This window comes from Rhinatrema bivittatum, chromosome 2 (genome assembly GCF_901001135.1).
Source record: "Rhinatrema bivittatum chromosome 2, aRhiBiv1.1, whole genome shotgun sequence".
NCBI classification, from domain to species: domain Eukaryota; kingdom Metazoa; phylum Chordata; class Amphibia; order Gymnophiona; family Rhinatrematidae; genus Rhinatrema; species Rhinatrema bivittatum.
The window spans coordinates 159,362,187-159,389,592 of record NC_042616.1 but is presented as its reverse complement, the minus strand read 5'-3'; the positions used below and the strand labels follow the sequence as shown (position 1 = coordinate 159,389,592).

At 42.7% G+C, this 27,406-nt stretch overlaps 1 protein-coding gene across 2 annotated transcripts in view; it reads right to left on the bottom strand.

Moving 5' to 3' along the window:
- LOC115084224 (multidrug resistance protein 1-like) overlaps positions 1–27,406 on the bottom strand; it is a 201,105-nt gene that overhangs the window by 133,086 nt on the left and 40,613 nt on the right. The window contains exons 4-5 of one of the 2 annotated variants that reach the window (XM_029588806.1): positions 22,037–22,181; positions 19,192–19,249 (exon numbers count right to left, since the gene is read on the bottom strand). The exons of the other annotated variant lie outside the window; for it this stretch is intronic. Coding sequence (XP_029444666.1) covers positions 19,192–19,249; positions 22,037–22,181 — 203 coding nt within the window. The remainder of the gene's footprint in view (positions 1–19,191; positions 19,250–22,036; positions 22,182–27,406) is intronic. 2 annotated transcript variants of the gene reach the window in all.

The window sequence follows — 27,406 nt, the reverse complement described above, 5'->3', positions numbered from 1 at the left end:
TGATGCAGCTACTTAGGGGAAAATTTTGTAACAGTTTGCTATAACCAGTTAGCCTCCCATCCCCTCAGTCTCGTTTCTCTGTGCCTTTAGTGCTCTCGCAATCAGATAACGTTGTAGTCTTCAGTTTCACCTCGTCCGCTATGGTATGGAAGACCTGATCAAGAGATAATTTGCAGGTCGTGGTTAGGTTCACGTAGTCCTCTTTTAGCTTCTCACACAGACCCTGCCAATGAGCATCCAAAAATGCAAGCAGCTGTTTAATTCCCTGCTTCCATTGTACCAATTCAGTTCTAAGAGACAAACATGCAAAAATGCAGCCACTTTTAAAATGCCTGTTTTTGTTAGAAGAATTCAGGTCACAGAAACAAGTACACCTGAATTATCTTCCATAGCTTCCCATTCATGGTTTTAAGCTGCTCCATAGTTTTCCCTTTTCCTCCTGAGGTAACACACTGGTGACTTTTCTAAGGTGTCGGGAGTCTCCACCCTCCCTATACTTCAGAGACTCCATCCTCAGAGCCTCATCTCATCATTATTCCTCCAGCAAAGGCTTTTGGAACTTGTAGTCCAGATTAATACCAGTCTGCTCTGATGGTGCTTCTCAAACTCTTTCTTTGCACAGCACCAACATAAGCTCTCTTTACACAGCCAATACACTTGAATAAACTTTAAATCAAAAATGCAATTACATCCAATTTTGAAAGCATGCTTTCTCTTGGAAAATTATCCCACCAAAACTACCCAGACACATTTATACCTGCTAATTTGTTCACAGACATTTTTCAGGAAAATGTTTGTGCACACATTTGAAAATGCAAAATTACTTGCATAGGTGGACATCCCCTTCCCAGCTTCATCCCTGGGAAAACTTATATAAACGTAAGTTTACCTGCATTTCGGAAGGGCAATTTTAGAACAGGCCATTTTCACAGGTAAAACTCTTTACCCTCTGAAAGGCCATGTAAAATTACCCTCTTGATGTACGCTTAACAAATCATTCTTCTAACTGGGAAAATCCAGATCAAACTATGGGGCATAAATTAACATCTTAGCCCAGATAAAAGTTTGAGAATGATTTGTTAACGTAGCATTTACTTTCTAGCAAAGCACTGGACTGGTTGGGGAACTAGAATTACAACTATGATGATAGTGTTCATGCTCCTAAAGCCATAGGATAAAAGAAGTCTCTTTAAGTGATATATGACTAATGGAGTTTTGCATCTCAAATGCTTAATTTTGCATTTTTTAACATAAAAAATAATTTTGCAAACCCTTGACTGTTCTTCCAGTTTTCTTAAGTCCCTTCTGCTCTGTCTCGGTTTTCTCACTTCTCTAAAAACTCATCAACCTCCCTTCCTCTTGCTTTATAACTCTTTACAGCTTAGAAGACAAATACCACCACATCACCATTATAACTGCAACTGCAATTTACCTGTATACTCAGGCAATTTCTTGCATAGCACATTTGTACTGACCTGATGAAAAAAGTATAGCTCTCTCACTACTACAACTTGCAAGCAAACTGATGCACATGTGACTTGTATATACTTAAGTCTATGCACAGTAACAAAAGGAATTTGTTAAGATTCACGGCTCACAGGAAGGCCCTGAAAGCTGCTGGACTCACCCCCGATGCCGACACAGCTGGCTGGGAGCTTATGGCAGGACACCACCTGGCTCTCCTCTGGCGGCACAGGATGCCACCATCTTGGCCGCTATCCCAATCCTCTCTAGATGCATGTGTGCTGGACTGCGCACTAGGTAAAGGGCCCATGATGGGAAAGTGCCCACGGCGCCAATCGATGACATCAGTACTTCAGCACTATTTAAGAGCTTCTTGGACTTCCCTTCCTCACCTTAGCAATGATTCTCCTGCATTCCTACACAGTGCGTCTTGCTTCTCCTATGTTCCTACTTCATCTCTCCAGTCTTGCCTTCCCGTCCAGCATCATCTTCTAACCCAGCCTCATCCAGCCTTGTCTTCCAGCCCAGTCCATCCACTTGTCTTCCTTGTTGTCCTCTTCAGAGTCTTCTGTGTGTTCATCTCCACCCTCGGCTTGTTGCTCCGGATCTTGACCTCTTGCTTGGACCTGACCATGATTGCCTACCACCTGGACCCTACCACTTGCCGGGACCCAGCTATTCTTGCTTGCTGCCTGCCCTGACCTTGGCCCATCTCTGACTCTGTTAAACTTGCTACCTACTCCGACGCTGGTCTGTCTCTGGCCGCTAGCCATGACTTCCGTCCCGGGGTCCCGCCTAAGTCCTGCTGGCCGCCAGTACCCTAGGGGAGGTGGCTGGTATAGATGAAGTTCCAGTGTGGCCCATTACCAAGTCTGTTCGCCTGCAGCTGGCGTAGGCCTCGGGGATTCGCACTAAGGACTCGCACCCACCCCACCCCTTACAGCATTCTTGTGAGCAGGGTTGGGAAAGAGTTTGCACTTACATGCACACCTTTTCATTTTTCAAAAGTAGGCGCATAAATTTTCCTGGAAAAACTCTGCATACAAGTTAGCAGGTGCAATTGTGTTTGGTATAGATTTGGTGGGATAATTTTCAAAGGGAAAGTACATGGGCACTTTCCCTTTGAAAAGTGGTGTAAAGTATGCAGGTAATGGACTTCACTTTTATTCAGGCTGGTACAAAATTACCCCCAATAACAGCAAATATAATTCAATGGTTTTCAAAATAATGTTTGATAGATATGTCAATAGGTGAGCTGCCGCTAGGTATAAGTGTTCAGCATAGTGATATGGATGTTTTACTCATCAAAACTGTAACTGTATTCAGAAAGAAAAGACTTCCATTACAGTAAGCTAAAGATGATACAAGAATGGCTAAGCATACATCCTAGTATACAGTGATCAGCCCAATAATTAACAGATCTACATTAGTCCATTCTACAGATTGCCAGTGTTACACATGCATGATATAATTTGGGATTTTAAGATCTTAGAAACCCAAATGGAAAAATTCACCATGAAAACATAATTCACATCTTGTGTAAATGGAACTGTAAAATTAGGTTAATAACTAACTTGCTTTCTGAAATTGCAGTTGAACTTTGTCACACATGGAAGGCAGGGCTGTAAGAGTTGGCAAGGTGAGGTTGTAACCATGCTGGAACACCCAACAATCATTAATTACATGTCTGTCAATTCACCCATACAGTGAAGGCAGGCTCTATCATATCAACAGACATAAAGGGCTAAAAAGGAGTCAGAATGTAGCCCCATAATAGCTCTCCCCACCATAGACAATTCAGACTTCTTTTGGTAAACTGTTTATTGCACAGAAATAAATGTTCAACATTAATTATTTGTACAGTATAAATCATTTATATTTATTTATTTATAAAATTTGTTAACAGCTTTCCAAGTTTTACCATAAAATCTTTCAAAGTAATGTGAACATAAATAAACTTAACAGCAAAAAAAATCAAAAACATAAAATAAATTAAAATACAATATACCACAAAAGATGTACAATCTTGTAAAATATAAAGGACACTCATAATAAAGTCTAATGGTTGTAAAGTTTTTTCTTATATATAACAAAACCATATGCAACAAAAAGTCAACCAAATCTGTGGTATTTTCTTTACCACCCAAACATTTCTCAAGCATACCTCAAACACCCACAAACACAATCTCTCACACCCAAACATATACTCCAAGTCACTTATCCTAAAATTAGAGATGAGAATGAAATATATCTCATATATATGTACAGTAGATCAGAACTTATCACAAATATTGTAGAGGTTACTAAACATGTATGAAAAAAGGATCACTTGTTTTGCCATTTATCATGTTAACAATTTATCTATCGCCTGTTTTAAATCGGGTGATAATATGTTTTAAAAAGACTGCCAAAGCTTCATAAATTATTGAAAACTTTAAGCAACATCCATTGCATACCAGTCATTGCGATTTCAAAATACTCAATCATCAACTTCAACCAGAGCTTCTTCCTCCACCCAGTGTAACAAAATACATTTTTTGGCAGCCAGCAAAGAAAAATCAATCATAGGTCATTGAGTAGAAGATACAATATCATCAAATTCACGTATTCCCAATAAAGCCCTAACCGCAGTACATGAACAGAAGTATAAGAACATAAGATGTGCCATACTGAGACAGACCAAGGGTCCATAAAGTCCAGTATCCTGTTTCCAAAAGTGGCCAATCCAATTTAAGGATCATGGCAAGTACCCAAACATTAAATAGATCCCATGCTACTGATGCCGGCAACAAGCAGTGGCTATGTATAAATGTTCCAATATCCTTTTTACAGTTGGAACATACATCAGTCTAAAAAACCCATAAGAAACAATTTGCGCCTATCCATATATGCAGAATGAAGACATTTTAACTGCATTTCTCTCACTCACATATCAATAGTTATTTTTGAGATGTGCTCTTAGTAGTAAGATAAATCTTTGGGAATAATTGTTACTTGTACCATCTCAGTCCAGTGTACACTCTGTTACAGCAAACATTCAATGGTAATATTTGTCTTACACATCATATACCAGGTGATGATATTATTCTTACTCTTATTAGCTTGACTATAAGCCCATAAAAAACATTTTTCTTGTAACATCTGTAGTGGCGGTAATTTGTTGATAAGATAATGATGAACTTGAAAATAGGCATACCAATGACTTTGAGAAATATTATATTTTTCCTTCAGTGCATTTAAGGCCATAACATTTGCAAATCATCCATCAAAATATCTGCCATTATTTGTATAACATCCATATACCATTGGAGAAAGACTTTTTCTCCTCCTATTTTAAAGATAGAATTTCATATAAAAGAAATAAGTGGAGAAAAAGAACTTGATAAGCCCCACCTATGTCTTAAATAGAACTAGCAAAATTAAAATATGCTTCTTTGTATCAGATGGGTAAATGTTCTCTGGAAAGATAAGCCACATTCATAGGAGCCTATGGGTGAATTAAGGTCAGCTCCAAATCTATAATAGGGTATTTACCAATTTGCATAGTCCAATTTTGCAAAACCTGCAACTGATAGGCTACAATATACAATATATGTCAGGTAGATTAATTCCACCCAGTTCCTTGGTTTGCATTAATGTATTAATAGCTATTCTAGATCTTTTAGTTTTCCATAAAAATGTAGTCATATGCTTCTGAAATATCAAAACAACTGCCTTTAACACCCAACATGGAAGCATCTGCATTGTGGGGTACATTTTAAAAAACAGCACGCACGCGTACTTTTGTTCGCGCAACTGGCGCGAACAAAAGTACGCCGGATTTTAAAAGATACGCGCGTAGCCGTATCTCACATGATAAGATCGGTGCATTAAGCACTTCAATAGCTTCCTAGTGTAGAGTAGGTAAGGACAAATCCTTAAAAAATACATCTCTAATACCATCACTACCTGTGTACATTACATATAAGTGTTCATATAATTGCTTAATTATGTTTTGAATTTGCAACTGATCCTTACAGTCATGCCCATATGTATCCTTCATATGAAGAATATAATGCAATGACATCCTCGACTTAATCAATATGGCTAACATCTTACCACTACGGTTACTGTATTTATATAATTTGACTTTATAATATAAAATAGATTGACAAAACTTATCTTGTAATAAAAAATTAATCTTTAATCTACTGTCCGTCAAAACTTTTTTTTGTCTCTTCTGTATTAACTCTCAAATGGTTAGCCTTAGCCTTATAGATGTTCTACTTGGACAACTTTCTCCTGTGTGATATATAAAAAATAATATCTCCCCTTAGAACAACTTTTGCAGTGTCCCAAAATATTCTGGGATCTACAGTTTCTTCCCAATTTTGATCCTTATAGTAATGCCATCACACCATTAAATAATCCTTAAAAGCAACATCTTGAAACCATGTAGGATTAAGGGGTAGATTTTAAAACCCCTGCGCGCGTAAATCCTCCTGGATTTACGAGCAGGGCACTCACGCGCCGGCGCCTATTTTGCATAAGCCGCCGGCGCGCACAAAACCCTGGGACGCACGTAAGTCCCGGGGCTTCCTTAAAGAGGCGGGAGGGGGAGTGTGCAGGGGGCGTGTCCAGGGGCAGGGGCGGGCCGGGAGGGCGGTCCCGAGTCCCCCGGCACTGAGGCCTGTGCCGGGGGATGCCGGGGCGGCGCGCGCAAGTTACGCCTGCTTCAAGCAGGCGTAACTTGCCCAACAAAGGTAGGGGGGGGATTTAGGTAGGGCTGGGGGGTGGGGTAGATAGGGGAAGGGAGGGGAAGGTGGAGGGACATGGAAGGAAAGTTCCCTCCGAGGCCGCTCCGAAATTGGAGCGGCCTCGGATGGAACGGGGGCAGGCTGCGCGGCTCGGCGTGTGCAGGCTGCCGATTTTGCGCAGCCTTGCGCGCGCCGACCCCGGATTTTATAAGATACGCGCGGCTACACGCGTATCTTATAAAATCTGGTGTACTTTTGTTCGCGCCACTGGCGCGAACAAAAGCACACGCGGGCGTATTTTTTGAAGATCTACCTCTAAGCTTCCAAGAAAAAGATTGTCTCTTAGGTGCAGTCAGAGAGTCAGTCAAATCCACCAAAGAATGATCAGAAACTGGATTCATTTCTATATGGGCAGAGTAAACATCAGCATATGTAGAACATGTTATTCTAAAGTGAGTATCATGTGCAGGAGAGCAAAAAGTATAATCAGTATCTTGTGGATGTAACCAGAACCATATATAAGAACATAAGAAATTGCCATATTGGGTCAGACCAAGGGTCCATCAAGCCCAGCATCCTGTTTCCAACAGAGGCCAAAACCAGGCCACAAGAACCTGGCAATTACCCAAACACTAAGAAGGTCCCATGCTACTGATGCAATTAATAGCAGTGGCTATTCCCTAAGTAAAATTGATTAATAGCCATTAATGGACTTCTCCTCCAAGAACTTATCCAAACCTTTTTTGAACCCAGCTACACTAACTGCACTAACCACATCCTCTGGCAACAAATTCCAGAGCTTTATTGTGCGTTGAGTGAAAAAGAATTTTCTCCGATTAGTCTTAAATGTGCTACTTGCTAACTTCATGGAATGCCCCCTAGTCCTTCTATTATTCGAAAGTGAAAATAACCGAGTCACATCTACTCGTTCAAGACCTCTCATGATCTTAAAGACCTCTATCATATCCCCCCTCAGCCGTCTCTTCTCCAAGCTGAACAGCCCTAATCTCTTCAGCCTTTCCTCATAGGGAAGCTGTTCCATCCCCTTTATCATTTTGGTTGCCCTTCTCTGTACCTTCTCCATCGCAACTATATCTTTTTTGAGATGCGGCGACCAGAATTGTACACAGTATTCAAGGTGTGGTCTCACCATGGAGCGATACAGAGGCATTATGACATTTTCATGTTCTATTAACCATTCCCTTCCTAATAATTCCTAACATTCTATTTGCTTTTTTGACTGCTGCGGCACACTGAGCTGACGATTTTAAAGTATTATCCACTATGATGCCTAGATCTTTTTCCTGCGTGGTAGCTCCTAATATGGAACCTAACATCGTGTAACTACAGCAATGGTTATTTTTCCCTATATGCAACACCTTGCACTTGCCCACATTAAATTTCATCTGCCATTTGGATGCCCAATCTTCAAGTCTTGCAAGGTCCTCCTGCAATGTATCACAGTCTGCTTGTGATTTAACTACTCTGAATAATTTTGTATCATCTGCAAATTTGATAACCTCACTCGTCGTATTCCTTTCCAGATCATTTATATATATATTGAAAAGCACCGGTCCAAGTACAGATCCCTGAGGCACTCTACTGTTTACCCTTTTCCACTGAGAAAATTGACCATTTAATCCTACTCTGTTTCCTCTCTTTTAACCAGCTTGTAATCCACGAAAGTCCAGTTTCTTACATAAAAATGGAACCCCTTTCAATGTTTTTTGCTCACCAACCCCTGAGGAGATCTCAAAAGAAACATTAAAATCACCTCCAAGAATAATCGTATATCAATCAAACTGAGCCACTGTTGACATATTTTTTAAAAATTGGGAATCATTGATTGGGAGCATGTATCTTCCACAGCAGTAATTTAACACCATCTAGTTGTCCCACTACCAATCGATAGCAACCCTATTGATATTTGATCACTTTCTCACAAACACATGGTAAAGATTTATGCATTAACATTGCTACTCTCATTTGTTTCTTTGAAAAAGAAGAAAACTCACAAAACCCCTCCCAAACAACTTTTAATTTCACATGTTTACTATCATTCAGATGTGTCTTCTGTAGAAATGCAATGTGAGTATGCAACTTTTAAAAATACATTAGTATTTTCTTCTTCTTAAATTAGCAAATTTATACTATTCATATTCCAAGAACTCAATACTACTTTATGATGTGGGATTATGACAGTAACAATAGTGAACTAAAATGTTGTTACAGCTGATGTCCCCAGCTCAGACACCGTGCTCCAAAGACCATGAACATAAACATACTGTACTCTCCAGCACCCGATAAGCAACCCATATTATAACAAACTCTGCACTGATAACCACAAGCAACTATCCATTTACTTCCTACCATACCCACCCAAACCTCCACACACCAAAACACACCAGACTTATCAAGCATACCACTTACTCCACAATTCAGATGTCGCACAAATGCCATTTTGAGATTGTTCTTTTTAAGTATGGCTTCTGTGAGGCTAACATGCTATGTAGATAGGAAAAGGGGCATGGTCATCAGACAAAACACAGCTCTTCCCCTCAGTTTAAAAATATGAGATCTGGACGTAGAAAAAGGAGAATCGGGAATATTTTGCATACATCCACATGAGAGGTCTCAAGCTATCTGGCTATTTTTTCGAGACTGAAGCAGCATGAATGCTTCTCCTGACCGCACAAGTCAGATAATACCATACAAAAGATGGAGAGACTCCAACACATGCCAAAGTGCCACAGCAAGGTAACTTTAGCTATACATATTGACTAAAACATCTTCATGCAGATTTCTCATCACAATGTAGAGCACAGTAAATGCTCACAAAATATATGCTTTTGAAACTGAACATATTTAGAATCACGTCATTTTTTTAAAAATCTCGTGCAGAAATAAATCATGCCTTATCTTAGCCTCTCTTTTAGCCAGAAGCTTGCAGGCACGTCTCAGCAAAGCAACAAGGGAATATGGGGTTGGGATTGTGTGTTTGGATAAAAAGCTTTGGCACAATTTATAACAATAGATGTTGATTATTCATAATTTTTACATCAGTCTTCAAATTCAAACAAGCATGTACAACTGTGGATCAGCAGGCTATAAATTTTTATCAAATAAATAAATAAATATTTATTGCCTTTAAAACCATGAATCCTTGTTTGGATGAGAGGTGCTGAGATTGGTGGGAGAATTCAGGAAATATGCAGTGATCTCTCTAACAAACCTTTTAAGCTGAAACACCAACAATCAAATTGGAACACTTAGATTTATAAATAATGCTATTCGTCTACCTGTAGTTTACAAGTCTGAGGTTAAATAAGTTTTAAGGATGTGCAAAACTGCAGCACTGTGGACCCTTATATAGAAAATACAACTTTAGATTCACATTTTTTTTTTTTGGTAAGCTTGTGATCTGTTTCCAGCTGTTGTTCACTGGGCCACTTATTTATTTTGATTTCTTACCCCCTTCTTTGAATGAAAAATTACCTCCTGCTGAGCCAGAGACTTGGGACTTCCTGCATAGGCTCAGCAGAGAGTGGGAGCACCACTGGGGAAGGAACAAGGCTTCCCCTGGCATGCATTAAATCCCAAAATTATGGAGAAAATATATGATGAATAAAAAGTTCCTTTCCCCTAAGTGTATTCAGTGCTATATTTTAGCAAAGGCTAAGCCAACTACAGTCCCTTACAGGTCTATCTGTTTTTTTAGTAAAACCAAAATAAGTAAGGTAACCTGGCTCTCAGACCAAACTTAAGCACATATATCTAACATTTGTTGCAGATAACCTAATAAACTGGCATGAATGTAGCCTAGGCTGATGTTGGTCCAGTAACAGAGCAATGATCACTTGGGCCCTGGTGCAAGTTTTCATTTTTAGCCCCCCCAACACAAATACACACCCCATTTCTCTCTGCTCCCAACCATGCATAATGCTCTCACAGTCTTCTCTCCTCCCAGGATTTACACCCCTCTCCTCTTCCCAAGGCTATCTTTCTTCCGCAGCCCTAACTGCTTCTCTCTCCTGCCAGGGTCTGCCTCCCACCCAATGCATTCTTTTCTCCTCCCTCAACTGCTCTCACCCTCCACTATCCCATGTTTTCACTTCCTTCATTTCTCTCCCCTCCTAGCACTTTCATTTTCTCCCCTCTGCCCAATATTTTCTCCCTTCTCCCCCTTCCCATTCTGTGGTCTCATCCCCAGCTTTGGCTGCTTCTCTCTCTTGCTAGGGTCTACCTCTCACCCAGTGCATTCTTATCTCCTCCTAAACTGCTCTAACCATTCTCCCTCCCATGCTTTCACCTCCATTCCCACCGCGGTATTCTCCCCCTGCTTTCACCCTTGCCCCAGTGTTCTCTCCCCTCCATCATTGCTTTCACTCCTATCTTCTCCCACTCAATGCTTCAAACTAGTACTCTCACCCATCTTCCCTTGCTCTTAAGTCCATCAGGCCTGTACACTGGGAGTGGGAAGAAGCCCTACCGAGAAGAGGTTCCACAGATGATTGGCTCATTCCTTTCACAAGAACCAATCAGCTGCAGAAGGTGGGGTAGCAGCAGCCCAGGAAGTCTTCCTCTCTGCCTCCAGTCAGCTGCCTGGGCAAGAAGTCACAGGAACAAAGGCTGCAGGGGAGGATGTCTGCTCAGGATGCTCTTCCTGCCTACTCCTCTCTCCTGTCAGGCGACCCCCACGTATAAGCCAGCTGTCATGGCAGGCCTAGCAGAGACCCCTTCACTGTGAGCTGCTTCTGGAGAATCTGCCCTCCCTGTCCCCCAACCTCCCACAACCCCCCCCCCACACACACACACACACTTCCCCGAGTACCTCTGCCCCTGAGTTGGCCATCCCTACAGCTGCTTGTGAGCATTCCAACCTACCTCATATTACAATCAGCAAAATGGAAGTGTATCTTTAATATAATGTAAGGTTGATTTTTATTAGTTGCATAAGAATACAGGACTCCCAGTGAAAGCCAAGGCATGCCTGGATCATAAAATGTCTACTGCCATACAGTCTCATGTGTCCTCTCCCCCTGCAACAGGTTCCTCGGACAAAGGAGGGGTGAGTGGGCCAATCAGGGCACAATATGAGAGGGAGAGGGACACAACGCAGGATCTTTATAAAAGCCTGGCATATGAGAGGACTGCACTTCTTTTTTGGCATGAAATTCTACTCTACACACTCACCCTCCCATTTTTTGTAATTTTGGAATGGATTGCAATAGGTAAAGCGAGGTAGATTGGATAGTGTTTAGGTTATTTCACAGGGGAGGTTTTAGAGGGTCCACACGTACATGGGCAACAGGAAACTGGGAATGTGTTTCAGCTCTCAGAGCTGAAATGGTACAATATAAGGAGATTATGCACCCATCTGTAAACTTCAATGGCCAAGGTTAGGGCTATATTTGGAGAGAACTGATAGCCACCGTTGAGCTTCAACAGCCAGAAGATTACCACTGATAAAACTACAAAAGGGGACTTTCAGCTAGCCTTGAGTTTTGATGGCCAGGGTTTGAAGCTACCAAATTAAGAAAGAGGGAAGGTTACAGACTTGCTCTTGGTCTTCAATGGCCAGGGATGGCGTGCCTCCCAGAAGAGAGCAAGGTCAAATTAAGGAAATATTTAAAGGGACATATGATTACCATGTGCTGTCATTTACTGCTCTACATACAATGCCGTATGCAACATGCAAATCTGAAATATAGCATTTGTAAAGCGGAAGCTATGGTTTTCCACTTTTTCACAATTTACATGTAAGGAGGCTTTGACATGTTCCTTATTCCCATCACGTATAAACTAAAATGTACTTCAGAATAGCCTTTTAAAGTTGACCATGCTAGTACTTGCCAGGTTCTTATGGCCTGGATTGGCCACTGTTGGAAACAGGATGCTGGGCTTGATGGACTCTTGGTCTGACCCAGTATGGCATGTTCTTATGCTCTTAGTGCAAATGAAAATAAACTGATTAATAGCAGGGTGCCCTAGCATTTATAAAACAATAACTGAAGGCTGAAGGGTGGCCAATGTAACACTGATCTTTTAAAAGGGCTCCAGAGGGAAACTATAAACTGGTGAGCTCACTGTTGGTGTTGGGGAAAAATGGTAAAAGCCATTCTTAAAAACAAAATCACTGGCCATATAGATAATGGCTTAATGGCGAAGAGTCAAAATGGTTTTAGCAAAGGGAAACCTTGCATTACAAATCTAATAGAATTTCTTGAAAGTGTAAATAGACATACAGATAAAGGTGAGCTGGCTGATACAGTGTATTTGGATCTTCAGAAGGCATTTGACAAAATCCTCCATGACAGACTTCTCAGGATATTAAAAAATCATGGGCTAGGAGACAGTGTCCTATTATGGACTAGTAACTGGTTAAAAGACAGGAAACAGAAGGTAGGACTTAATGCTCAGTTTTCCCACATGGAGAAAGGGCATTAGTGGAGTAATACAGGGATCTGAACTGGAACCTGTGCTGTTTAATATATTCATCATTGATCTGGAAAAGGGAAGGAATGAGGTGATCACATTTGTAGATGACACAAAATTATTCATAGCTGTTACTGAGATTGGGAGCCTGGTCATCTGAATGGCACATGAATTTTAATGTGGAAAAGTGACTGATGCAAATAGGGAAGAATAATCCTAACTATAGGTACACAACGCTGAGTTCCATATTATGAGTTACCAGCCAGGAAAAAGACCTTGGAATCTTTATGGACAATACATTGAATTCCTTAGTTCAGCTGTGGCAGTCCAAAAAGCAAATAGGATATAAGGAATGATCCAAAAAGGAAAGGAGAATAAAGCAAAAAAAAACAACCCATCATTTTGTCTCTGTATCAATCCATGGTGTTACCACACCTTGAGTATTATGTGCAATTCTAGTTGCTGCACCTTAAAAAACACAGCGGAACCAGAAAAAGTGCAGAGACGGGCAACAAAAATGAGAAAGGGAATGGAACGGCTCCCCTATCACGAAAGGCCATGCAAGTTAGGGCTCTTCCGCTTAGAAAAGAGACGGCTGAGATGGGAGATGATAGAAGTTTATAAAATCATGTGTGAGGTGGAACGGGTAAATAAAGGAAGGTTAATTACCCTTTCAAATAATACCAAAACAAGAGGACACTCCATGATACTAACAACCAGCTGCTTAATACAAACTGTAGGAAGTACTTTTTCATTCAATGCCCAATCAAGCTGTGCAATCAGTGCCAGAGGATGTAGTCAAAGTGACTGGCATAGAGGGGTTCAAAAGAGAGTTGGACAAGTTCCTGGATGAAAAGTCCATAACAAAATTCTTAGTAAGGTAGATTAGACAAAGTTATTGCTATCCATGGGAGTAACAAGAAATAGATCTGCATCTGCAATCTGTGAGATACTTGTGACCTAGACTAGCTACTGCCCGAGTCAATATGCTGGGCTCAATGGACCTTGGTCTGACCCAGCATTGCAATTCATAGGTTCTTATCTCATTAATCCTAATTCTGATTTTCAGCCCTGTATCTCACTGCAGGTGTCATCTCCGTTTCAGGGGTGGCATATTCCTAAAGGGCAGATTTCCTTGCCAGTTAGCAAAGTAATAACCTTTCCACATCAGTTTGTATCTTTTACAGTAAAATTCATAGTCCCCAAGAAGTTGCTATTTCATGGATGCATATTTTGTTGAATAAAGCGTAAATTGTAGTAAATGCCTTCACCCAAGGCATGTCAAAATAAAGCTGTATCTGCACAAATCTAATATTTTTTAACATATAATAGCTGATGAGAAAGGGGTGTTTTAGTGTGCCCCTGGGCCTCAGCCCGACCCCAGACGGATCCAGGACCGAACCGAGAGTTGGCAGCGTGTTCCAGCATGGCAGATGGTCTTAACCTCTGCCAGGCCTGCAAGCTCCCAAGGCCAACAGGATGATGTTGGAAGTTGAATGGTCCTCCTACCATTCCGAGCCCTTTCGGACCTGCCGCTTAGATCGGCATGGAGCAGCAGGCCTGGCCTGAAGACGAGGGCAGACAGCCTTGACACGAAGACATGACACCAAGGTTGATGCAACGGCATCACAGACGAGGATTGAAGCGAAGACATGACACCAGGGCTGTTGAAGACATGACACCAAGGCTGATGCAGACGGCATCAGAGACGAGGGCAGGAACAAGACATGACACCAAGGTTGATGCGGACGGCATCAAAGACAAGGGCTGGAACTAGACATGACACCAGGGCTGATGCAACGGCATCAGAGATGAGGAACCTGACGAAGTCCAGACGAGATGAGATGCTGGAAGGTAGACATTGGCACTGTCTCTCAGGGCGCCCTACTCAGCCCACCTTCACGGGCGGACCCAATGGGCTGGTCGCGGACCACCCTAACCCACTACGTGCCCTACACAGCCTGAGGAGGCTGGTCACAGACCACGAGAAGAGTGGGACGAGCGCAGGAAAGGATCCAGCCGAGGCAGAACTTCGACGACGGAGCCAGATGTTGTCTGGAGCTCCACAAAGGCTGGCAGGACAAGACAGCTCAGGAGCACAGGACACCAGTCCACTGCCGGCATCTCCCATGACAATACTGCGTCATCGGAGATCCACGGCCGGCAGAACAGAAGACTCAGGAGCGCTGAAGACACAGGAACAAGACACCAAGGAACCTGGGACATCAGGAAGCGGAGGATCAAAGACGAGACACCAGGACACCTGGACGGGGACCTCAGGCAATCAAGACATGACCTGACATGACATGACGAGAAGACGAGACGATGAGGAGCTCCACGAAGAAGACCTGATGGAGCTCTGGCAGGCAGGAGCCTCCAGAAAGAAGTAACTCCGATGCAAGGCAAGGAACAAAGGCAAGACCAGCCCTTTTATAGGGCTGCAGCAGGAAATAGTCTCTAGGTGGGGCCCAGGACATATCCGGCCATGAGCCCTTTAAATGCAGGAGAGAGGCACGGCCGCGCGCCTAGAGGCAGGAAGGAAGCTGTGCAGGACCGTGGACAGCGGCCTACACAGACATCGCGAGGCAGCAGGGCTGGGCCTGGACGCAGGCCCCGAAAAAGGCAGCGGCTCCTGCCGCTGCAGGAGGTCCCGAGGGCAGCTCCAGCCGCCAATCGAACTCGGGGAGGCAGCCTCCTGCCGCAAAGATGATGACGGCGGTGGCTTCCAGCCGCGAAGAAAGGCAGCGAAGTCCGCGGCTCCTGCTGCGGTGAAGCAAGGCACCGGGGCAGCCTCCGGACCATGAGAGCAGGAAAGTCCGCGGCTCCAGCCGCACCGGAAGGCCTGACTTCGGGGGCATCCATGCCGCATCGGGTGAAGAAGGCAGGAAGGTGAGTGGAGCCTGCTCGCGGGGAATAGCTCCGCGGCAGGGTTCATAACAATAGCTATCTATCATGGGTTTCATATTGGAAGTTACCACGCAGGAAAAGGAGCTTGGAGTTATTGTGGACAACACATTTGAAATCCTCATCTTGGTACTTGGCAGCAATCAAAAAAAGAAAACAAAAAGTTAAGAATTATTTCAAAAGGAATAGAGAACAAAACTGAGAATATGATAATGCACCTTGAGAACTGTGTGCAGTTCTGCTCGCACCATCTCGAAAACTAATATAAGAGAACTAGAAAAGGCACAGGGAAGAGAAATAGAAATGATAAAGGGGATGGAATGGTTCCCTTATGAAGAAAGGTTAAACAGATTAGGGCAGGGCTTCCTAAATTGGAAGGGAGCCCAAATGAAAACACAAAACCTTCAGCTGGGGTCACCTGTGCCACAAATAGTAGCTCTCCAGGTGCTGGCAGCAACTTTAGTATTGGAAGTCAGAATGGGGCCTTTGGGATTGTACATGCTCACAGGCCTTGCAGTGGCACAGGCCTTGCATGAGTCTGTGCTAACAGGAAGCCCTTTGTGAGGAGGGATATGGGTTGCTGCAGAGCCTGTGAGCCTCCACTGGCTCACAGGCCCCCGCACTGATTTTCATGCCTAATGCTGATGCCGTTTAAGATCACTTTTGGGCTAAGGACCAGTCGTGAGGAGCGCTGAGCGTACATGGAATGATGGAAATTGTCATGGCTCCTCTATCCTCATCCGCACCGAACCCTCCCAAGAAAGAATGTTGCCCCTGTCAGCCTGCCCATGCTTCCCACCAATTGTCATCCACCTTGGCTCAGGGCCCAAAGCAAAATGTTGATGTTGACCCTGGACAGAGGGATGTTTGGAGGAGGAGCTGTTTGAAGGAAAGGATCAGATGAAGGAAGAGTTTGAGGGTTGGATCAGGTGGAGGATTGGCTGTGGAGGGTGAGAGAGGGTGAATGACAGAAGATTGACAGGGGATGTAAGAGGCGGAGGGAGAGAGGAGATCAGCTGGGGAGTATGTGAGAGAAGGGTTGGAGGGATGAGGTGAGGCTGGGAGGTGAGAGAGAGGTGATGGAGATGAGAGGGAGGAGGGAGGAGGGAGGGGATAACAAAGGTTCCCTTGGGGGTTAAAAGAAGGACTTGGGGATCAGAGGATCTTCTGGTGGGATGTGAAAAGGGCTGGAGGAGGAGGAAGTGACAGAGAGAGAAGGGATGGGCTGGGAGTGAGAGGAGCTGGAGGATGTAAGAAGAGATCATCTGGAGGGACAGAGGTTGGGAGAGGGGTCCACTGGATGGGAGGAGGTTAAGAGACAAGGTCCTTTGGAAAAGGTGGAGGTTGAGATAGGAGACAGCAACAGTGCTGGAGGGGGCAAGTGGCGAGATTGTTGGAGGGGGACCTCACCCCTGCTAAAGTTTTTTGATAGTCCTCTGGGGTCATATGAATTTTCAAATGTTAAAATGGGGGGGTCGCACTGGCTAAATTTTTGGGAAGCCTTAGGTTAGGACTCCAGCTCGAAGAAGAGACGACTGAGATGGGATAAGACAGGGGTCTATAAAATTATGAGTGGTGTTGAAGAGGGTAATAGGAAGTGGTTATTTACCCTTTCAAATAGTACTAGGTCTAGGGAGCACTCCATGAAACTAACTGGTAGTAGGTTAAAAACAAATATAAGAAAGTATGTTTTTTCAGTCCACACAAATTAAGCTGTTGAATTTGTTCTCAATAGATATGGTCAAAGTTAATAATAGAGCAGCATTTTTTGGGCAAGTTTCTGAGGACAGATCCATTAATAATTATTAGCCAGGTAGACATGGGGATTGTCACCTCTTCTTGCCTGGAACAAGCTATAGGGAAAGGAGTTTCCCACTCAGATCTGCCAGGTAGTTCCAAGCACAGGCGTCAGAACAGGATGCACCACCCGGGCCCTGAGTCCATCAACTTTCAAGCACTGCTATCCTGAAGTAATCCTGCAGGTACCGCATGGCTCTCTTCAAGTTTGAGCAGAGTGGATGCCTGTACTCTTGCTCTGAATCTCGTGAGGTTAAAGACATCTGCACAGTGAGTGGCTTGCTGGGGTAGAGGAAGAAGGGGGGAGGCAGGATGGCTGGCTGACTGGCTGAGGGCTGGTTTGGAGGCTCAAGGCTGGGGGTCCCTAGGACTGGAGGTTCTGAGGCTGACTAGGGAGGGGAGGGGGGGGGGGTGTGCTTGAGGCTGGGGGTCCAAGGCTGGAGGCAAGCTGAGGACTAAGAGATCTCAGACTGTGGACTGGTTAAGGGGAGAACTGGGGGGGGGGGGGGGTATTAATGCTGGCTGGTTTACTAGGAGGAGGGTCAAGGCTGGCTGGCAGTGGGATGGGGGCATCAAGGTTGAAGACTGAGCAGAGGGAGGAAGTTGGCTAACTTGGTTGCCCCCCCCCCACCACCACCACCACCACCACCACCACATTCTGCTGCCCATGCTTCAAAGTGACTCGGATTCCTCACTGAAGAGATGGAATGCTGGGTTTGATGGGCTGCTTTGCACCTCATGTTCTCATGAGTTTTCAGTTTTTAACCATCAAACCTTCCTTCTGGTCTAACCACAAATGAATGTAAGTATAATTTTGACCCGCATTAATTTTCCAGCAAGGACTTATCCCACAGACACATCCCCTTACTGAAGATAAAGGAAATCTGAAAATCCACCTCCCCCCAAGCTTTATTTTCTAAATTTAATGATGATTTTCTATATAATTTGTGGTAAAACTGATAATCAAATAGAGCATTTCAGCTTACTATGACTGACTGAACTGGAGCAGATTTACAGAAGAAATATTTTTCAGGACACTGTACAGAAAATAGTTTATGCATTTCAGGATGTACATAGTGCTCTATGCCAAGGTGATTACAACAAATTCTGTACAAATACAGCAAGTTCCTCTCCTAAAGAGTTTTACATTCCAAACAATCAACTGAGGTAACAGGAGATGAAAGTGACTTACCAATGGTGTGACAGTGGGAGAAGCAGTTTTTAAATAATGGTTTTCTGGTTCCCAGTCTATTACTCTAACCCCTGGACCACTCTCTCTCCCTCAGAAGCTTATTAAGCTTAAATTTTAGGCCTTGCTGCATCTTCCATGTGTGGGCAGTTCTCAATCAAACAAGCTAATTGGTTGATTCAAAACTCATCTGGACATACAACTCCTATGTCAGTGATATTCACTCCTAGCCATTGAAGGCCACCAACAGCTTGGGTTTTCAGGATATCCCTTATAAATATGCATGAGATAGATTTGCCTACAATGAAGGCAGTGAGCATACAAATCTATGTCATGCATATTCATTAGGGATATCTTCTTTAAAACCTGACTTGTTGGTGGCCCTGGAGTGAATATCATTGGCCTATGCAACCCAAAATTATAATCTAAATTCCATCTGGATTTCTCTTCTTAATAAAGGATTTAAGTTATTTTTAATTAATCAATGGAAATACTAATCATATTTAACCCTGATATTTTCCATCTCTCTTCTTTTCCCTGTAGCTTTTTGGTTTTGACATTTTATAAATAAATACCTTTTCTCCCCCAGCATCCCTACTTATATGGATAGCCTCCCGTATAGATATGAAACAGCTATATAAAGACAGCAAAAAGGTTCCTAATTACTTCGTCATCTGCTCCTCCAGTGAGATGGAATTATTTTTCAACGTTTCCAGAGAATTACCTAAATAAAAAGACAAGAAAAATACCTGAAAACCATAAGATCAGGAAGGGTACATTTCAAAGACATTTCCGAAGGCAGAATGGTGCTTCACCTATGCAAATGTTCCCGTGCACAAATTAGCAGGTGCTAACTGTGTGCAGGTAGTTTTGGAGTAATATTTTCAAAATGAACACACATGTGAAAGTTTGCTTTGAAACTCAGGGTAGTTGCCTAGTTGCTGACTTTCTTATGTGGACTGCTACAGAATGACCCCCATAATATATATCTGCAGTGTTAGTGATGTGGCCAGCAGTAGAACATCAACCCTCATGAGAAACTCTCATGACATTCCTGCGCAATCTGCTATTGCAAAACAACCAACATCAGGCGCTGGGGTGGAGGCAGCATGTTACTGAATCTGAATGGCTATTTCAGATTGGTGATCTGCTGGCATTTATTTGAAATCTGTACTACTTTTGACAGAATGCATATATCTATCCATATATATATATATATATATATATATATACACACATACGAGAGATAACCACAAGACTCTTCCTGGCTCTTCATGTGAAGCCTACAGAATCTCCTGTGCTATACCCAATTTTGAGTATTGTGACATACCAGAAATTAAGATTAAGTTGAATACATTTTTGGTGGGAAAAGTGGGGCAATTGACCATATAAAACTGATATTCTTGGGCAAAGGTTACAGAGGAATTTCATACCTATTTAAAACTTGTTAAAGGAAAAACAATAAATATCTGGGCACAGTGACGCTCACTCTTGTAGGTTAGCAAATATTTTGCCCTGCAGATTTTAAGGTCTAGAAAGATCGCTTCCTCAGACAATACTAAAAATCATAGCTGCTCATACCCTGGACCATTCTTAGGAAAAATAGCAACAGTTTTGATTTTTGAGAGCTTTCTTTCTTTAAAACAATTGTTTAGTTTAATTTTACGCACTTTATGTGGAGTGTGTAACTCTGAACTTTTAATCCTTTACATGATTTGGCAGTGACCGATTGTTTATTTTCCCCTAATTAATTTTCCTTCTGCTCCTCCAGGAATAAGCGCTGGCTCTCCCAAGTCTACCTGGCTAATAACTATTTATGGACTTTTTCTTCAGGAACCCCCACTGTTAACTGCCTTGACCACATCATCCAGCAACATAGCCTGATTTGTGTGATGAAAGATTTGTTTGAAAGGGTAAATAACCTACTCCTTATTTACCCTTTCTACCCCACACATGATTTTATACATTTCAATTATCTCCTCTCCCAGTCATTTATTTTCCAAGATAAATAATACTAATATGTTTAGCCTTTCTCCATAAGGAAGTTTTTCCATCCCCTTTATCATTTTTGTCGCCTTCTCTGCATCTTTTCTATATTTTTATGTCTTTTTTGAGATGGGGTAACCAGAACTGCACACATCAAGGTGCAGTTGCACCACGAATCATTATAAAGGCGTTATGATATTTCCAGTTTTATTCTCTATTCCTTTCCAAATAATTCCCAACATTCTATTTGTCTTTTTGACTGCTGCTGCACACTGAGCTGAAGATTTCAAGGTATCATCCTGGGTAGTGACTCCTAACATGGAACCTGGCATTGTGGACTTGTAGTTTGGATACTTTTTCCCTATGTGCATTACTTTGCTCTTGTCCACATTAAATTGCATCTGCCATTTAGAGGCCCACTCTCCTAGTATCACAAGGACCTTCTGCAGTTCTTCACAATCCGCTGCCGTTTTAACGTCTCAAAACAATTTTGTGTCATCTGCAGATCTGGTACCTCATTTGTTGTTCCTTTCTCCAGATCATTTATGAATATGCTAAATAGAATAGGTCTCAATACAGACCCCCTCGGGCGCACCACTAACGACCTTTCTCAGTTTGGAAAGAGACTGCCATTATCCTTTGGTTCTAGCCCCATGTCATTTTTTCGTCATCATCAGAAACTGTCTAGTGGACTACTAGGAGAGGAGCTTGACTGGCAAGTATAAGGGTCATGTGCCTTGAAATTGGAATTTAACCTTGATGTGCTTGCTTTTACTGTATGCAAAATGTAAAAAAAAACCCCAAAACAAACAGAAAATAGCAAGCCAACTTCCAGGACAATTATCAGTCACTGAAAAACGTTGCTTCTTGCACACAGCTGGAAATGAAGCATGTGAGGTGAAGGCTTTGTTACAACATCTAGAACAGGCTGGTTAAAAAAAAACATGGCGTGGAACATAAGGGTAATCTTTTTTTCTCTTTTAAAAAAATTAATAAATAGAAGCACTTGACTTACTCCATTCACATTATATGAGTGGAGCCTACTTAACAGCTGAAGAAGGTTAATAACATAAATAAGGACATCTGTACAAAAGAACATATGCAAAGCCTCTAACCTCCTGCCCTTGGAATTTTAGATTAGCCAATGAGAAGGCAGACAGAGACTAAACACAGGGAAACAGGAAGGAAGGAAAGAGGTCAATAATAGCTACATTTGATTTATTGATGGAGTTGCCAGTAGGCTACTGAGTTACTGGTTCTACAATAGCCATTAAAAATATCAGACACCCTTACATTTCTTTCTAATGAGCACATTATTCTTAAATACATGCCACAACATGAACTAATTAGCAAAGAAAGTTCAGGATTCCATGGAAACATTAGAACACTTTGTCTTATGGGCCTACTTTCAGAAGGTTATTTTTGTAAATTCAGAATGCGAGCGGGCTTCTCAAAACAGGGCATTGCAGCGTCAGGCTAATTCTAATAACAAAAGGCCTTGACATAAGTAAAAGACAGTACTCACCAGAATTGATTTTCCCTGCATCAACAAAACTATCTGTCATTTCTCCAAACACTATCATCATCAATGGGAGGCTTGTTCCATGAGCAACTGCCAAAATGGTACCTGCCACCATGAGCAATATATCCGTACAATCTGAGTAGCGAAACTACAAGAGCACAAGATAAAGAACCCTGAGTGATTATTTTGCATGGTTATTCTGCTGGGCTGAGATGACAAACCTGTTTAGTTTGCATTTAGAGACCTTCACCCTAAAGCAGGAATGGGTAGCCGAGAGTCACGCTGGTGCTGTTCCTGGGAGCCAAATTAAGAAGCGCTGGTTTGAACTACGGGAGCATGTTTGGGACTGTTAGGATATTATTAACAAACTAGCTATCAGCTGTTTTCCATCCAACAAATGTGTCCCCCAGCCCAAACCCAACTTCCTTATCCCTCTCCCCTGAGCCAACCGAGGACTCTCTGCTCCTCCCATAGTCTGACCTAAGCACTCTTCCCCATTTTTCGCTTCTACTGATCAACATCCAGCATCCTGTGCCTCCCTCCAGTCCTGCAGTTTTGCAAAGTATGCACATGGGATGGCAATAAGCACTTCCTTGATGCCATAATATTAACAACATCTTTCCAAAAGACGCCACCAACAGCCCATAGCATATTATATAGAGAAATATGATCATAAATACATTATCAAAAAGCATAGCATACTGTTCTTTTTTGCCCTTTTTATTTCTTTACTTAATCTGAACAATACAGTAGGGTGGGAGGGTACTGCCTTGAGACTGGCACTCCAGATGTGGCTGGTTTATACAGTACATAATACAGTGTATACAGATTTATCAAGAAATCGGGCAATCTGTATATTATATCAAGTGCTCAACGAAATTATATCAGAAAAATTCCCAAATGGAAAAAAAAAGCAGTAATGTTCAATGTTCACTTTAAAAACAGTACTTTATTCTTGAGTTAAAAACATTAAAATAAATGAGCAGCTGCTAACCTAATCCTTCCTTATGTGTCTCTATACATGAATGCTGCTGGATCTGTACAATTTTACATGTTTTAAAATGTTAGTCTTGTGCTTCACTAGGTACATACAACATCATAGTATATTAAACCACTGTAGATCATATATATATTTTTTTTTCAAGGTGAAATTGGACTCCCACAAATTTATAATGACATGTTCCTGAAATCCTCACTAATCACAGATGAAAAGAGAACGATATTTTTAAACTCTCACTGTCCCTAAATGAATACACTGAAAACCCCAATCATGGTATACACATTTACTCATTCATACTTTCATTCAAAGAAAAAAATAGGACTTGTAGACTGTTCTGTATTATTTCCGGGTCTGATGGAAAATCCCCAACATGGCCCTTGTTTCGCCGGTAATGGCTTCCTCGGGGGGAACCCCTGGCACAGAGAACACCGTGATGTCTGCTTATCAAAGGCTGCTCCCGGCGAATATGAACGGGAAGAGCTGGGTCATCTTTGAACTTGTGAGGGTCAAAGTTACAGCCCAGAGGGGTATCAGTTATACTGAAGTTCCAGTGAGCGAGTGTCCATAGCCCAATCGACCCCGCTTGTGAAAAAGCCCTGGATTGAAGTCGATTCTATATGTAATACTCAGGCAAAAAATAAATACGTGTCACTGAGGGGAACTGCCTAGACTTAGTATAGCGTCGGCAAGCCTCCGAGTGGGGTGGGCGCTCCCAAAGCAGAAAGGCGTGGTCTTTTAAACATGTTTTTGAAATGGTAAAATCGAGAACGCAACCTTTCTGCTTTGGGAGCGCCCACCCCACTCAGAGGCTTGCCGACGCTATACTAGTCTAGGCAGTTCCCCTCAGTGACACGTATTTATTTTTTGCCTGAGTATTACATATAGAATCGACTTCAATCCAGGGCTTTTTCACAAGCGGGGTCGATTGGGCTATGGACACTCGCTCACCGGAACTTCAGCGTAACTGTTACCCCTCTAAGCTGTAACTTTGACCCTCACAGGAAGGAATTAAACAAACATTTTGAGTCAATTTTTAAAAAGAATCTTTAGCACCAATTTCCCACACCTCCTATCATGAAAGGAGTGAGACTCTAAGCAGAGAGGTAAATATATGCACTGAACTCCATGTAGTGGTTTTACATATCTCCTCAACAGAGGTAGTGCCAAGGAGAGCTGTAGAAGCCGCCATTGTTCTTACATTAAGGATAGGCCTGCTTTGTCACAGCACATTGATATACATTCTGAGATCCAGTTTGCAACTGTATGTTTCTTAACAGCCAGTCCAGGTCTATTAGGGTCATAAAAGATGAGGAGTTAGGTGGATTTGCACAAATTTATGGCTCTTTCTATAGAAAAGGAGAGTGCCCTTTTAAGTCTAAAATATGCAGGGCCCTGATGGCTTTATGAGTATGAGGCCTGGGAAAGAAAGTTGGAAGAAAAATGAACTGAATTAAGTGGAAGTCAGAGGCTATGTTTAGAAGAAATTCAGGATTTGAACACAAAAGTACTCTGTTAAAGAATTTCATCTATGCTGGTTAAGACACTAGTGCCTGAAGCTCACTAACTCTGCTGGCAGAGGTGACTGAAAGTGGATGTCTGAACGGGGAGAGAACAAGCATACTAATAGGAAATATCTCTATCAAAAGAGATGAGAATCTGATTTGCTAATGACAACTTCAGATTTTCAATGGGACATAATACGGGAAAATAATGAATTTCTATTGTACTGAATAATGTTGATACACAGTACAAAATTTTATATTAGTCATATCTCATACCAGCCAGATTAAATAAAACATGGCCAGATAAGGCAAGGATGTGAAATAAAAGGTATATATTTAAAGTTTATGTTTATTTGTATTTGATATCCTGCAATTCAAACAGTCTTCTCATACCTTAAACATAATTGATGGAACTGCTGTAAGATACAGAGATTTTGAAAAGCTGTGCTGGGACCAAAATGTAACATTCCAAGGCTAAAGCTGCCACTACTTTATGCTTTTATTTTATTGGGATGGAGCTTTGAACCAAAACACATCTTTGGGAAAAAATCTGGTGACTTATTTACAGTTTGTTGTAAGATAGATAGTCGCATCAAAGTACAAATATATTAGGTTTCTTCTCCTATCTGAGTAGAATGTGTTGCGCGCCCCGTCCACACCCAGCCAGCGCACAGGCCTGCTCACCTCGCTAGCTCCTCTGCAGGTCATGGGTCGGCCTCCCCAGCGGAAGCCACGAGCTCCTCCAGCCCTCGGCATCCCGCGGTGGCGGTCGCCGGGGCTTCCACTGCGCACCAAGCCTCACGCCAGAATTCGGCATCCCCAGTGGTGTTGGCCATGCCCCTACTCGCATGTGCGTGTGGACCGCCTGGCCTCTTGTAGGGCCAGGGGCAGGTCCTAGCTCCGCGGCGCGCCCTGATTGAACGTACGATATAAGGAAGTTCTTATGTTCTTAAGTCCCTGCCTGTTCTTCCTTGCCTTAGCAATCGGGTTGGCACTGTTAAGTGTACTAGTTTGCCTCCGCGTGCACAGTCTTGTTCTAGCATCCTACTGTTCCAGCCTTGTCCAGCGACCTTCTGTTCCAGAGTCCTGTTCCAGCATCTGTCTGTCCTGTCTCCCCAGGTAGTACCCGCAGACTGTCTCTCTGGTACTGACCTCGGCCTGCTCCTTGACCATTCTGTTCGCTGCCTGGATCCTGACCCCTACCTGCCTTATGACCTCATCTGACTTCTGGAACCTGACCCCTGCTTCCTTGACTACTCCTCGGACTGATCCTCGGATTCTGACCCCAGCTGCCATTGACCATGTCTCCTGATTCTGGCCTTGTCCCTTGCCTTGTCATCGCCTACTCTGTACTGGCCTTCCTTGCTCCTCCAGACCTACAGCCTAGAGTCCGACCGCGCTCCCTTGCTGCTTCTTGGGCACACCTCTCTACTACCTTTCCGGGAGACCCTGCGAGGCCCATCTAAGTCCAAGCGGCCCGGGTCCCTACGGGCTCCACCCGGGGGGGGACCGCGGGCTTCCAGTGGTGAAGCTCATCTAACCTCTGTCTCCTCCTGTGCTCTGCCCCCCTGAGGGCAGGTGCTTCCTGGTCCCTACCAGGGAGCCATTCTCCACTACTCCAGGCAAGGGTCCACCTCCAAGCGCAACAGAATGTAAAGATCTGGCACATTCTGGAGATGGGACATCTTTCTGTTCTGGCGAAGGATGAACTATTTTCATTCAACAAGATCTGGTCACCATTCCAGAATTATACCAATCACAAATGAAGTTGCCCCTACATCTGTATGAATAGAAACACTTTAATTGGATTTTATATCTTGAGGCTGCATCTCAAGTCACTGAATTTACATGAGTTCCTCTCTGTTACTGTTTTATAATTATTGGAAAAAACATAGTTGGCGAAAATATTGAGAGAACAATTATCTACAGGATCAAAGGGAGGTCACATCAAGTGAGTGAGATCCCATTTCAGTGCAGGTAGAAAGCCTTTCAAAAAACAAGGCCTTTCATATAAGAAGCTGCAAGGGGGAGGGAGAATATTGCTTTCCTTCTGCCTGATTATGGAAAGTGGCTATTGCAGTAAGATGAATTATGATTGAATTTGTTTTCAAGGCAGATTCAGAGAGAGAGAGAGAGAGAGAGAGCAGATACTCAAGCAATTTTAATATAAGACAAGAGAAAGAAGATAAATTTCTACTTGTATGCCAAATACTAAATGCTTCCACTCAAGGAAGTAGGAGGTTCTAGTTGACTTTTCTTGTACTCCTGCCTCCTCCTCAAGGATATCAGTTCCAGAGATGGTTTTCAAGGGTGATGAGTCAGATGAACTGAATCAAATCACTGTGAACCTGGAAGATGTAGTAGGCCAGATTGACAAACTAGTGTAGCAAATGACCTGGACCAGATGGTATGCACCCCAGGGTTCTGAAGGAAATAAAAAATGAAATTTTAGATCTACTACTTAAATTATGAAACCTATTAATAAAAGTATCCATTGTACCTGAAGACTGGAGGGTAACCCCAATATTTAAAAAGGGCTCCAGGGGTGATATAAGAAACTATAGACTGGTGAGCCTGACTTCAGTGCTGGGAAAAATAGTGGAAACGATTCTAAAGATCAAAATCACAGAGCATATAGAAAGACTCGATTTAATGGAACACAGTCAGCATGGATTTACCCAAGGGAAGTCTTGCCTCACAATTCTGCTTTTTTTTTTTTTTTTGAAGGGGTTAATAAAAATGTGGATAAATGTGGATCAGTAGATGTAGTATATTTGAATTTTCAGAAGGCATTTGACAAGGTCTCTCATGAGTGGCTTCTAAAAAAAACTAAAATGTCCTGAGATAGGAGGCGATGTCCTTTCCTGATTG